Genomic DNA, 14,010 nt, shown 5'->3' with positions numbered 1-14,010 from the left:
TGGCCACAAGGGCACATTGCCAGCTCATGGTTAACTTGTCCACCAGGACTCCCAGGTCCTTCTGCGCGGAGCTGCTTTCCAGTAGGTCAACCCCTAACCTGTACTGGTGCATGGGGTTATTCCTCCCTAGTTGCAGGACCCTACACTTGCCTTTGTTCAACTTCATTAGGTTCCCCTCTGCCCAACTCTCTAGCCTGTCCAGGTCTCACTGAACGGCAGCACAGCCTTCTGGTGTATCAGCCACTCCTCCCAGTTTTGTATCGTCAGCAAACTTGCTGAGGGTACACTCTGTCCCTTCATCCAGGTCATTGATGAATAAGTTGAACAAGACTGGACCCAGTACTGGCCCCTGGGGAACACCATTAGCTACAGGCCTCCAACTGGATTCTATGCCACTGATCACAACCCTCTGAGCTCTGCCGTTCAGCCAGTTCTCAATCCATCTCGCTATCCACTCATCTAACTCACATTTCCTGAGATTACCTATGAGGATGTTACGGGAGACAGCATCAAAAGCCTTGCTGAAGTCATGGTAAACAACATCCACTGCTCTCCCCTCATCTACCCGGCCAGTCCTGCCACCATAGAAGGCTATCAGATTGGTCAAGCATGATTTCTCCTTGGTGAATCCATGTTGACTATTCCTGATAACCTTCTTTTCCTCCGCATGCTTGGAGATGACATCCAGAATGAGCTGTTCCATCACCTTTCCACGGATGGAGATGAGGCTGACTGGCCTGTAGTTTCCTGGGTCCTCCTTCTTGCCCTTTTTGAAGATTAGAGTGACATTGGCTTTCCTCCAGTCCTCAGGCACCTCTCCTGTTCTCCATGACCTTTCAAAGATGGTGGAGAGTGGCTTAGCAATAACATCTGCCAGCTCCCTCAGCACTTGTGGGTGAATCCCACTGGGGCCCATGGATTTGTGGGTGTCCGGTTTGCCTAAATGTTCTCTGACCTGATCCTCCTCAACCAAGGGAAAGTCTTCCTTTCTCCAGACTTTCTCTCCTGCCTCCAGGGTCTGGGATTCTTGAGGGCCGGTCTTAGCAGTAAAGACTGAAGCAAAGGCAGCATTCAGTAACTTCTCCTTTTCTGTATCCTCCATCACCAGGGCACCCACCTCATTCAGCAGTAGGCCCACATTTTATCTAGTCTTCCTTTTGCTACTGACGTATTTGAAGAAGCCCTTCTTGTTGTCCTTGACATCCTTTGCCAAATTTAATTCCAAGTGGACCTTAGCCTTCCTCACTGCATCCCTACATACTCTGACAACATTCCCGTACTCCTCCCAAGTGGCCTGTCCCTTTTTCCACATTCCATAAACATCCTTCTTCCATTTGAGTTTTGCCAGAAGCAAGGTGTCCTTCCCCCTTTACTTGATTTCACAGGGATGCATCAATCCTGGGCTTGGAGGAAGTGATGCTTGACTATTAACCAGCTCTCTTGGACCCCCCTACCTTCTAGAGCCCTGACCCATGGGATTCCTCCAAGTAGGTCCTTGAAGAAGCCAAAGTTAGGTCTCGAAGTCCAGGGTTGTAATCCTGCTTCCTCCACTCAGGATCCTGAACTCCACCATCTCAATTGAGCATCCCCAGGCTACAACTCAAGGCGGGCAGCTACAGAGGAAAAGTCTCCGTGTTGCCAAAGCCAGGTGTTCAGTGTGTCTCCCAGCTGCCCATGTGCCCTCTCCTCTCTGGAGACTTCCCACCACCACATAGGGGTAGGGGACTGGACCCCCTTTGCTCAGAACCTGCCTGCCCCAAGGACAAGAAAAAGCAGGATCTAGGGCTCAAGCAGTGGGTTCGTGGGAAAACACAGTTAAAAAAAAGGCAAAACAATAGAGAATTTTATTAAGCTTCAGCATCTCAGCTAATTTTCCCCCTTCCCTTCCACTTTGCACCAGGGTTGGCGGTGCAGGAGATGGATCCTCTGCCAATGGCGGAGCACAGCATCCCCCAGCCTGTTGGGGGTCCCCAGGGAGGGGTGGGCACAGGCTCCCCAGGCAGAGCCTGGAGGGGCCCCAGGCGGAGGCCCCAGGAGCCCTGTGTCCCAAAACAGAGGTGCAGACTGCTCAAAGGGGTGCAGGAGAGCCCCAGGATGGTGCTCCCCAGCAGGCAGAGCTCTGCCTGTGCACGGTGTGGCACCGATGGTAGGTGCCAAAGCTTGCAGGACCCCGCTGCTCTCCTTCCGGCTGCCAGCAGCCCCGGTGGGAAAGCCAGCGGGGACCAGATGGCTGGTTGAGCCTGGGCAGGTGTTTGTCCAGCCTCCAAACCGTGAGCTCACCCCACAAACTCCCCTCCGGAGTCCGTCCAGTCCCTCCCGCGCTGGAGATGGAGAATATTTGCAGCTGTTGAAGCTGATTTTCATGGGGTACCCCTCCTGCACACCCAAAGCCATCCCAGTTTGCGCTCTTGCTGTGTCTCTGTACCCTGTTGCACTACCAGCCAACCCATATCCAGCCCTTAACAGTGCAAATCACCCTGCCCATTGCATTGCTCAGACAGAGCCGGATCCCAGGTTTGTCTGGTTTTAATTCAAGTCCTAGAGATCCATCTGGCAACTCCTCCCAGCCCCATCACACCCCAGTTCAGCTGCATGCCTTGAGGGATTACTCAGGTTTCCCCAGCTCCTTAACCCCCAGGAGACTGTTTAGCATCTTGCCCTAATTACAGCAGTTAACCCCCAGGGAGGCTGTTTAGCATCTTCCCTAATTAACAGCAGCCTGTGACAACCTCCTCATCCCTAAGGTGCAGGAAGGATGTCAAGGTCAGATGCATTTCTGGGTTCCTCTGTTGAGCAGTTTCACTGTCTGTCCCTGCCAAGGTCTTGCACCGGCCTTAACAAGTTCAATGTCTAATTAACTGCTCTCCTGCTGTTTCTCTCTGTCATCCCACAGGCTGCTTCTGCCCTGGGTTTCCCTTGTGCATCTCAGAGCTGTGCAATGGTTGCTTGGGTGGACTGTTGTCACCACCGCCAAGTGACATCAATTTGCAGGCATCCAGCTGCAGGGCTGTCTGGAGTCTCCAGGTGCCGTCCAAGGCATCGCTTCTCCTTCCTGTGCTTGCAGCCCATTTCTAGCCCCGCAAGCCTCAGGCATCGGATAGGGAGACCAGACCCCTGGGGAGCGCCTGCTGAGATACCAGCCCCGTGATGGAGGGCAGGTGCTGGCTACCAGCACGGGGCCAGGGCATTAGTGGGGTGCATGGGAACTCCATCTTCCCCACCAGCAGTATCCTGTCCCCCAGTGCTCCCCAGGTTCTCCCCCAAGCCACTGGTAAGGGGGGACCGGGAGCTGCTTGGTTTCGGCTCCCCAGCACTGGGGGCTATCACCCAGGGCAGGGAGAGGTATTTCTGCACCTCAATGGCCGGGCTCCGGCGGTTGGGGTCCAGTGTCATCAAGCGCCGGAGCATCTCCAGCGCCCCAGAGTCAAAGCCTTGCCAGGACACAGGCACCCCCCGCCCCGCCTCACCGTCCTGCCAGGCACTGAAGTCCTCGAACTGGGGGTCAGAGCTGGCAGCCACGGCCCAGGGGAAGCAGCCAGTGCAGAGGCAGAAGAGCAGGACAGCAAAGGCCCAGACATCCAGGCTGGAGTCCAGCTCCAGTGTGTCAGAGCCCTGGAGCAGGCAGAGCTCTGGCGGGGAGTAGGGCAAGGTGCCGGACATGGCACCCACTGCTGAGCCCTGTACGCGGGTAAGCCCGAAGTCTCCCAGCTTCACCCGCCGGCACTCGTGGTCAAAGAGCAGCACGTTGTCCAGCTTGACGTCCCGGTGCACCAGGGCCCGGCTGTGCATGAAGTCCAGCGCCTCAGCCAGCTGGGATGCACAGCGCTTCACCAGCTCCTCCGCCAGGCCCTCCTGCAGGCAGGGTGGCACCGTCGCCCACCACACAGCCCCCTCCCTGAAGGGGCTGTTGCAGCACCCAGACCCCTGTCCAGCACCACTGACCTGTGCTTTGCCCCCCAGCAGCCTGTAGCCACATGCCTGCACTGTAAAGTCTCCCCATGCACAGCACAAGCATGCACGTCACTGCAAAGTGTCTCCTGCCATGCACAGTGTCACTGCACTCACTGCAAAAGGTCTTTCCCCATGCACAGTGTGGCCATGCACCCCACTGCAAAGGGTCTGCCTGCATGGTGTGAGTGGGTGCTCGTTGCAAAGGGTCTCCCCACACACAGCATCACTGCACCCACTGCAAAGCTGTCCCAGCACCTTCTCCTCCATCCTCCCATCACCCCGGTCCCCCACCCCTCTCCCACAGAGCCCTGGGGCAGCACGCACCCCTGGGTTGAGGAGGTCACACAGGTCCCCGGCGGGAGCAAGCTCCTGCCCGAAGGCGAAGTGCGTGGAGCTCTCGAAGGCGATGGGAAGGGCACGCAGGCAGGTGGCATGGCTGGAGAGGCACAGGGCGATGCAATACTCCCGCAGGAACGCCCGCCGCTCCGTCTGCTCCTTCAGCATCAGCTTGAGGACTACCGGTGACCCTGGGAAACAGGATGGGGAGCCAAAGGGGGGGTCAGCACCAGCTGGGGCACCGACGTGGGCAGAAACAGAGTCTGACATGGGGAGGTTTGGGCAGAGCTGGAGTTTGGCTCGGGTGGGTCTGGCACAGCAGCAGGGCTGGGAGCCCTACATCTGGGAAGCAGGTTCCCCCGGCCAGCAGCAAGGTCACCCTCCCCGTCCATCCCCCACCACCAGCACCCCTCACCACCATCCCGGGGCTCCGTCAGCACCACACGGCCGTAGGTCCCGCTGCCCAGCTCCTCCAGCACGGCATAGTGCTCCTCCAGCTCCTGCTGCAGCACCTCCTGGCCTGTCTGTGCCATCAGCCGCTCCAGGAACTCCTCATTGTCCTCCCCGTCCTCGTCTGAGTCCTCCATGGGACCTGGGGAGAGCCAAGCCCGCCATGCTGCTGCAAAACCCCACTGTGCCCAGCCCCTTGCATGGGGAGACAGTGGCAGCACCAGCCTTATGGTGCCAGGACAGCCCAGTGTAGCCCAGTCCAGTTTAGCCCAGCTCAGCGTAGTGGAGCCCAGACCAACCTGGTCTGAAGCATCCCAGTCTAGCCCAGTTCAATTCACTCCAGTCCAATGCACCCGAGCCCAATCCAGTCCATTCCTGCCTCATCTACTGAAGCCCAGACAAAGCTGGTCCAATCTTCTCCAGCCCAGTCCAGCCCAACCCAGCACAGTCAAGCTCAGTGCAGCCCCGCTCAGCCCAGCTCAGCCCAGTACAGCCCAGTCCCACCCCAGGGGCTCTGCCCATGGTGTCCCTGGCCAGGATCAAGCCCTGCCCCTCTCCCTCAGGCACTGTGCAGATATGGGGGTCCCAGCTGGTGGGAAGGTGCAGTCCCATGCTAAGAGGTGATGGGAACTCCAAAACACCCTTGTCCAGTGGGGCCGAACACCCCTGCCGGGAGCGGGAGGGGGCTGGGACACTCACTCCATTGAGCCCCCATGTCCCCATGTAGGAGGGAGGGTCAGCCGCACATCACACCCCAGAGGAGAGACAGCGAGCCCTATAACCCCCCAGAGAAGGGACAGGAGGTTCCACATCACACCCCACATCACCCCATGGCAGCAGTCAGGGGTCCTTCTCTCCACCTTACATCCCTCCCATTGCAAGAGGTCAGGACTGGCTCTCTCCCACTCCACATCCCCCATTGCAAGGGGTCAGGGTTGGCTCTGTCCCTCCCCACATCGCCCCATTGCAGGGAGTCAGGGATGACTCTTCGCTCCTCCATTCCCAGCCCTGAAGCAGGACCCTGGATCCTTCTCCCATCCCACCACCTGCAGCCTCCTGCTCCGGCACAGCCACGGCAAGGTCACCACCACCACTGATATGTCCAGGTGTGCAGGGCTGGGACAATCAGCCTGTGCCCCCTCCCCCGCCCCCCCCCATTGCCATGGGGCTGAGCCAAGAGGGCCATGCAAGCAAGCCAGAAGCAGAAGGCAGGGTTGAGTGTCCCTCAGGGTTGCATGGGGACAGCTGAGCAGCCCAGGAGCAGTGCATGCCTCACCTGTGTCCCCCACCGTGTCTCCCAGCAGGGTCGGGTGCTCCCGGGGCACGGCTGGGTGCCCCTGGCCCCACGGCCGCCCCCAGCACCGGGAGCTGTGACTCAGACTTTCCTGCCCGCTCCCATGCCGCCGGCCCGCGCTAATCTCTGCCACTCGCACGCAGGGAACATGTGTCAGCCCCAACGCGTGCCGAGGGCCAAAGATAGGCAGGAGGCAGGACAGGCAGGGCATTGCATGGGGGGACAGACAGACAGGAAGATGCTGGGCATGGGGGGCAGACAGACAGGGTAGAACTGGGAATGGGGGGACACACAGGTTGGAGCTGAGTATGAGGGGACAGACAGACGGAGTGGAGCTTGGTATGAGGGGACAGACAGGTCATTGCATCGGATGACAGACAGACAGGATGGAGCTGGTGATGGGGGCTGAGCCGTGCTGAGCCTGGTGGTCTTGGTGCACTCAATGCAGGGTGGAGAAGCAGGGTGCAGGCCTCTTGGCTGTCCCTCAGGGTGCTGCTCTGCACTGTCTGTCCCTGTGCTGTTTGTCCAGCCAGAGAGGGGGTCTGTCCCCAGCACCATGCTCTGTCCATCCATCCCTGCAAGCTATCCTCCACACTGTCAGTCCATCCATCCATCCATCCATCCGTCCATCCATCCCACACAGCGCTTGTTCCATCTGTCCCCACATGCCTTGCTTCTTATTTTCGCCATCCCTGCCTGTGCTGTCTGTCCATCCACCCATGCCCCCTGTTCTATCCATCCCCCCATGCCGTGCAGCATTCTGTCTATCCATGTCCATAGTCCTCTGTGACAGCTGCCCCATGCCACCTGTTTGTCCCCCCCATGCAATGCTCCATCCCGTCCGTCTGTCCTTCCTTGCAGTGCTGCCTCTCCATCAGAACAATCTGCTCTGCTTCACCAAGCCATGCTCCTCGATGTCTGTTTGTCCCTGTGTGCAATGCCCTGTCTGTCCCCCCACGCCCAACCCCATCCTGTCTGTCTGTCCCCCTGTGCAATGCCATCACAATGTCATCCCACAACACAACCCTAACCATGCCACGACACAGCCCAGCCATGTCATGACACAGCCTGGTCATGTCAGAACACAGCCCAAACATGCCACGACACAGCCCAGCAATGCCATGACACAGCTCGGTCATGCTGTGGCACAGCTCAGTCATGGCACGACACAGCTGGGTCATGACATGACACAGCCCAGCCATGCCACGACACAGCCTGGTCATGCCCGACACAGCTCAGTCATGCCATGACACAGCTCAATCATGGCATGACAGAGCCCAGCCATGCCATGACACAGCTTGGTCATGGCACGACACAGCTTGGTCATGCCATGGCACAGCTCGGTCACGGCACAACACAGCCTGGTCATGCCATGATATAGCCCAGCAATGCCACAACACAGCTCGGTCATGCCATGACACAGCTCAGTCATGGCACGACAGAGCCCAGCAGTGCCATGACACAGCCCAGCAATGCCGTGACACAGCTTGGTCATGCCATGGCACAGCTCGGTCATGGCACGACACAGCCGAGTCATGCCACAACACAGCCCGGTCATGCCAGAACACAGCCCAGCCATGCCATGACAGAGCCCAGCAATACCACAACGCAGCCCAGCCATACCACAACCACATGCCACCTGCCCCCCCATTGCCACAGCACCGCTGCCCCCACAACCATGTCACAGCACAGCCCCACCCCCAGCCTGGCCATGACCCCTCGTCCTGGTGCGGTGGCATCCCAGGAAGACACAGAAAGTCACGGGCATCCCTCCACCTGCCTCAGTTTTCCCTCTCCGGTGCCACCTCCCTGAGGGGACGGGGGGATCTGTTTTGTCGTGTCCCTCCCAGCCACACATTACCTCACAGCTCTAGCTTCACCCACCTATGTGCCAGCCGGCTCCCACAGGGAAGTGGGGCAGGAACCGGGAGCAAGCAGTGGGTGTCAGGCCCCCAGATGTGGGGCACGATGGTTTGGGGAGAGCGGGGGGACACCAGTCCCAGTTGCTGGCCCACAGCGATCCCCAGGACTGAGGCATCATCGCATGGGGCTGGCACCAACCCTGGAAGACGCTGTCCCTGCGCCGAGTCCCCTCCGCCACTGTCCCCAGCGTCCTCAGTCCCAGCCACGCCACCCCTGCCCCGTGTCCCCGCTGTCGTCCCCCCCCAGCTCTGACTCACATCTGGGCCCCCTCGGCAGGGCGCGTTCCTGGGGTGTCTATTTTAGGATGGGGCTGGCAGAGCCCAGCTGGTGGCACACGCACCCGGTGTCCTGCCAAGGAAGTACCAGCCGAGCCGAAATGCGGCGGTCAGGTCGGCGGGGGGGGTGTGTGGGGTGTGTGCATAGAGCCAGGGGTGCTGGGGGGTCTCCCCAGGTTGGAGTGGGGGAGCACAGCACATGAAGGTTGGGGCACCCTGCTCATCCCTCTGCCTGCACGCTGGGGCTGTGTTTGCCCTGTGCCCTGAAATTGTGCCTGCCCCCCTCTGCCTGCACCCCAGGGCTGTGCCTGCCCCAGCATCGTCCCTCTCCCCCAGTTCCCAGGCCGGATCCCTCTCTCTCTCCCAGTTTTCAGGGCCATACCCTTCCCTCTCCCCACTTCCCACAACAATCTCCCTCCCTCTCCCCAGCTCCCAGGGCCACCTCCCTCCCTCTCCCCACTTCCCATGATCACGTCCCTCCCTCTCCCCAGTTTCCACAGCCATACCTCTCCCTCTCCACATTTCCTGTAATAATACCCATTCCTATCCCCTGTTTCCATGACCGTCTCCCTCCCTCTCCCCAGTTCCCATGACCATCACGCCTCCATCTCCCCAGCTCCTACAACCATACGTCTCGTCTCCCCATTTCCCACAACCGTACCCTCCCTCTCCCCACTTCCCACAATAATACTTGTCCCTCTCCCCAGTTCCCATGACCATCTCCCTCCCCCTCCCCAGTTCCCATGACCATCACGCCTCCATCTCCCCAGCTCCTAGAACCATACCCCTCCCTCTCCCCATTTCCCACGACCATCTCTCCCCATTTCCCACAATAAGACCCATCCCTCACCCCCCCATTCCCACAGCCATCTCCCTCCCTCTCCCCTGTTCCCACGACCGTCTCCCTCCCTCCCCCCATTTCCCACGGCCACCTCCCTCTCCCCAGCTCCCAGAGCTGTATCCCTCCCTCTCCCTCCCCACCTGCTCTTCCCCCCATCCCATCTGCTCGCAGGGCCCTGACCCTGGAAGGTAATTAATACTTGACAGCACATTAGCGGGACCTGCTTGGCGGGCAGCCAAGGGGGGAAAGGCCGTGCCCACCCGTTACCCCCACAGGGAGCGGGGGCTGTTCCCAGGGGGGGTGTCCCCCCCCAGCCCCCACCATGGGGCAGCAATCGGGGGGCTGTGATGCCCCTGCCCCACTGGGGACCATTCCCCAGGGTTCGGCCATCCAGCCCCGCCGGCACGTCTCTGGCCTCGGTGGCATGCGGAGGATGCGGGTGCCTGTCCCTGTCCCTGTCCCTATCTGTCCCCCCCTCCCCGGGGGGGGCCTTTGCTGGCCGGCATCCCAGGAGCGTGGGAGGGAGCGTGGTGGCAGGGCCATGGGGGCGGAGGGACAAACAGCTGCGGGGGCACCAAAATAGCCAGTGGGAAGCCAGGCCAGGTGGCACCAGCTTGTCCCTGTCCCCTTCCCCAGGGCTGGGAGGAGCACTACCTGGTGCTGAGCCCCACAAGCCACTGCCCCTGTCCTCGCTGCCCCTGACCGCGTCCCCCATCCCCCTTCTGTCATTGCAGGGGGGGATGTGCCCCATTGGTGTCCCATTGCCCCACACTCTGACCCTCTGCAGCCCATGGCCCCACTGCACCCACACCCTCTGCACCCATAGGTCCCATTACCCCACACCCTGCCCCTCTGCAAGCCCTGGCCTCCGTTGCCCCATGCACTGACCCTCTGCCCCCCGATCGCACTGCCCCAGTCTCTGTCCTCCTAAGTCCCACTGCCCCACACCCAGCCCTTCTGCCCCCAAAACCCCATTGCCCCCCTTCCTGCCTTGCTGCCCCACCTGCCCCGGCCCCCCCGCCTGCCTCCCAGCAGGGCCCAGCCTGGCCCCTGCCCCACGCCATGGGGCAGAGCTGCGGGCAGGTCCCCTCCCCCGGGCTGGCAGGGTGCTGGGAGCAGGACAGGTGGCTGCGGGATTAGAGCTAACGAGCTGTTTCATAACGGGGTCGAGAGGCCACAGGGGGAGCGTGGGCAGGGGGCCAGGCTCGGCTCAGCCCCACACCTGCGCACAGGCACCCCATGGTGCCCCATGGGGCTGGGCGCCCACATCCCCAGGCACGGGCAACCTGTGCTGCCCTGTGGAGCTGCGTGCCCACATCCCTGGGCACAGGCACCCCATAGTGCCCTGTGGGGCTGGGTGCCCACATCCCCACGCCCAGGCATGGTGCAGACAGATGCTCAGTTCTCCACATTTAATGACTGGGCTGGGGAACAAGGGGCAGGATGTCCTGCTGCCACCCGTGGCCTCCTGTGGGGTGCTGTGCATGGGGTCCCCCATGGGGCCAGGGGCTGCCCAGGGAGGGATGCAGGAGGGATGCTCTGCAGGGGGACATGGTGGCTGTCGAGATCGGGGGCTGTCTGAGGGCAGAGCTGTGGTGCTCAGGCATCCTGCAAGGACAAAAGGATGACCATGGCTTGATACTGCCCTGCCAGGCCACCCTGGGTCTCCCATGGTGGCAGCGGAGGGTCCCAGACCTGGCAGACCACGCCGACGTCCTCCTGGTGGGTGCAGTCATGGCGTCCCCAGGCACGGTGGCCGCAATCCTGCAGGGTCCTCTCCTGACCCCGGCAGCGGACGTCGTCCAGCCAGATGCGCCCAGTGCCTGGGCCGAAGTGGGGCCGTCCCTGGGGGAGGTCACCGACTGCCTCTGCTGCCCCGCAGCCCAGCTCCTGGCAAACCACCGCTGCATTGGTCCCGCTCCAGCCGTCATCACAGACTGTGCCCCACTGCCCAGCGTGGTTCACCTCCAACCGCCCAGCGCAGCGCCTGGGGCCATCCACCAACCGCAGCTGGAAGGGCTCTGTGGAGACACTGGGGTGACGCCAGCCCCATGGAACCCCCCCATCTAAGGCAGCATCGCCCCACCCCGCTACACGCTCACCCTCACACTCGACGGCAGCCACCCGATCCATGGGGCAGGACGATGGGTCCCCTGGCTGGAGGACGCAATGCTCCAGGGCCAGCTCCTGCCCGGTGCACTCCACCTGCTGCAGCACCACTGGGGAAGCGCTGGCTGCCTTGGGGCCACAGGGCGCTGGGATGAGGCGCGGGCGACCACAGCCCAGCTGGCGGCACAGCACCCGGGCGGCCGCCAGATCCCAGCCCTCGGCGCAGACGGAGCCCCAGGTGCCAGCGAAGAGGAGCTCCAGGCGCCCGGCGCAATGTGAGTGGCCACCCTGCAGCCGGGCTGGCACTGCTGCGCGGGAGAGAAGGTGTATGGCACCAGTATGATCAGTACAGTCCCAGTCTGCCCAGCACAGCTCCAGTCTGCCCAGCACAAACCCAGCCTGCCCAGCACAAACCCGGTCTGCCCAGAACAAGCCCAGTCTGCCCAACCCAGCCTGAATCTGCCCAGCATGGCTCCAGTCTGCCCAGCACAAACCCAGCCTGCCCAGCACAAACCCGGTCTGCCCAGAACAAGCCCAGTCTGCCCAACCCAGCCTGAATCTGCCCAGCATGGCTCCAGTCTGCCCAGTACAAGTCCTGTCTGTGCAGCACAGCTCCAGTCTCTCCAGTACAGCCTCAGTGTGCCCAGCCCATCTCCAATCTGCCCAGTACAAACCCAGTCTAACCAGAAAAGCCCCAGTCTGCCCAACCCAGACCCAGTCTGCCCAGTACAATTCCAGTCTGCCCCACACAGCCCCAGTCTGCCCAACTCATCCCCAGTCTACCCAGTACAAGCCCTAGTCTGCCCAGTCCAGCCCAGTCTGCCAGTACAAGCCCAGTCTACCCAGCACAGCCCCAGTTCGCCCAATACAAGCCCTCCTACATGTGGTCCATGCCCCAGTGCCTGCCACATCCCGTGGTTGCTAACCCCACGCCCCCGAGTACCACCAGGGGGACACCCAGGGGTCACCGGGGGACAGCAGGGGCACACTCAGGGGACCCCCAGGGGACCCCCAACGTACCGGATCCAGCCGCGATGCCAGAGCACAGAGCTGGGGGGAGAGAGGGAATGGCTGGGAGTGGGGATCCAGCCCTCGCCCCACGGACACCCCCCACCTCACTGATCCCCCAAACACACCCCACAGACACGCCAAAACCCCCCATACCCCACTGACCCCCAACACACCCCCCACGGACACCCCACACCCCACTTACCCCCAAAACACATCCCGCAGACACCCCACACCCTGCACACCCCAGTAAAACCCCCAACACATCCCAAGTGCAGCCCCAGCTCTGCCCCTCCAAGTTCACCCTCAGATCTGTGCCCCCCAGGTTCACCCCCCAGCCCTGTGGCCCCCCAAGCCCCTGCCCCACACCCCCGCCCTCCCCCCATGACCCACACCCCCTCACCAAGGCACAGCCCGAGACCGACCAGCCCCCCCATGCCGCAGCTGCCTGGGCCCCCCCCTCCCAGGGCCCCCCTCCCTTTTAAAGCTCCCTCCCAGGGAGGGCCTTGGGGGGTGGGGGGGGGCAGGGGGGAGGAAGCGAAAACGCCATGGGGAAGTGCTGAGGGAGCCAGCCTGGCGCCGTGGGACTAGCAGAGACAGGGGCATGGGATGGCGAGCAGGACCAGCCTCCCCCCGCCAAAGAAGGGTCTATGCTGCCTGCACCCCCCCAGGTCACCCCCCAGGTCACCCCCCCCCAGCCCAAGGATGGGCCCGAGGTGCAACTGATGCCCCCATTCCCCCCTCAAAATGATGCTCCCCATCCCACCACCCCACAACCTCAAGATGCTCCAGGATTGGGGGGGCTGGGGGTGTCCAGACCCACTTTATTTCATCTGGGGGTCACGGCAGCCCCCCCGAGTCACCTAATTGGGGGGGTCATGACCCCATCACAGCTGAGAGCCAGTGGCAGGGGAGGTCCCCGAAAAGCCCCCCAGGAGGTGCTGAAGGGTCAAAGCCAGAGACCGCAGGTCCCCCCGCAGCCCCCGCACCTCCTGCAGAAGGGCCTGTAGTTGGGGGGCCGGGCAGGGGGGGCAGCTGCCAGACCCCCCTCCCCACTGCTCCCCAGCCTGGGGATGGGCCAGCGGCGGTGCTGCTGGTGGAGCCGGACCTGTGGGGAGAGACAGAGACCCCCTAAAGCGCAGCCATGAGAGATACCCCCCCCAAAATGTGTTCCCCCCCCAAAAACACCCAGAATTTGGGGTGCAGAGGGAGCCCTGTATCCCCCCCCCACCAGCACCCACCCCCATGTCACCCCCGAGCCCTGGGGTCCTAGGGAGTGTCACCTCAGGATTTAGAGGTCTGCCGGCAGGACACCCCCCTCCCACTGTGCCCTCCCCTGCCCCAGGCTTACCTGTGCATGGGGCCCCAGGGAGCACAGGGTCTGTTGGGGTGCGGGCAGGATGGGTGCCGAGGGGCTCCAGGGGGGGCTGAGGGGGTGCTGAGGGTGTCTGGGTGCTGACGATCTCCGTGGGGTGCTGCAGGGGTGCTGGGGAGGTCTGGGTGCTGAGGGGCTCTGGGGGGGGCTGAGGGGGTGCTGGGAGGGGCTGGGTGCTGAGGGGCTCCATGGAGTGCTGCAGGGGTTTTGGGGGAGTCTGGGTGCTAAGCATCTTCATGAGGTGCTGCAGAGGTGCTAGGGGGGTCTGGGTGCTGAGAGTCTCCATAGGGCGCTGCTTGGGTGCTGGGGGGGGCTGGGTGGTGAGAGTCTCCAGGGGGTGCTGTGGGCAAGCTGGGGGTGCCTGGGTGACAAGGGTCTCTGTGGGGTACTGGGGGGGTGCTAAGGGGGTCTGGGTGCTGAGGAGCAACATGGGATGCTCCTGGGGTGC

General features: G+C 62.2%; 2 protein-coding genes across 2 annotated transcripts; both read right to left on the bottom strand.

Moving 5' to 3' along the window:
- Positions 1 to 3,165: 3,165 nt before the first annotated feature.
- Positions 3,166 to 4,874, bottom strand: LOC309600988 (serine/threonine-protein kinase SBK1-like; the record flags this gene model as incomplete). Its single annotated transcript, XM_082333725.1, has 3 exons — positions 3,166 to 3,852; positions 4,276 to 4,478; positions 4,703 to 4,874. The coding sequence occupies 3 exons, from the start codon at positions 4,872 to 4,874 to the stop codon at positions 3,166 to 3,168; spliced, it is 1,062 nt and encodes a 353-aa protein (XP_082189851.1).
- Positions 4,875 to 10,669: 5,795 nt separating this feature from the next.
- LOC309600987 (CD5 antigen-like) lies at positions 10,670 to 12,624 on the bottom strand (the record flags this gene model as incomplete). The annotated part of the gene is made up of 4 exons (XM_082333724.1): positions 10,670 to 11,091; positions 11,173 to 11,487; positions 12,200 to 12,229; positions 12,591 to 12,624. The coding sequence occupies 4 exons, from the start codon at positions 12,622 to 12,624 to the stop codon at positions 10,670 to 10,672; spliced, it is 801 nt and encodes a 266-aa protein (XP_082189850.1).
- Positions 12,625 to 14,010: the final 1,386 nt, after the last annotated feature.

The sequence above is a fragment of the Platalea leucorodia genome (genome assembly GCF_965183815.1).
Source record: "Platalea leucorodia genome assembly, chromosome: 27".
Taxonomy (NCBI): domain Eukaryota; kingdom Metazoa; phylum Chordata; class Aves; order Pelecaniformes; family Threskiornithidae; genus Platalea; species Platalea leucorodia.
This window is presented reverse-complemented; position numbering and strand designations above follow the sequence as displayed.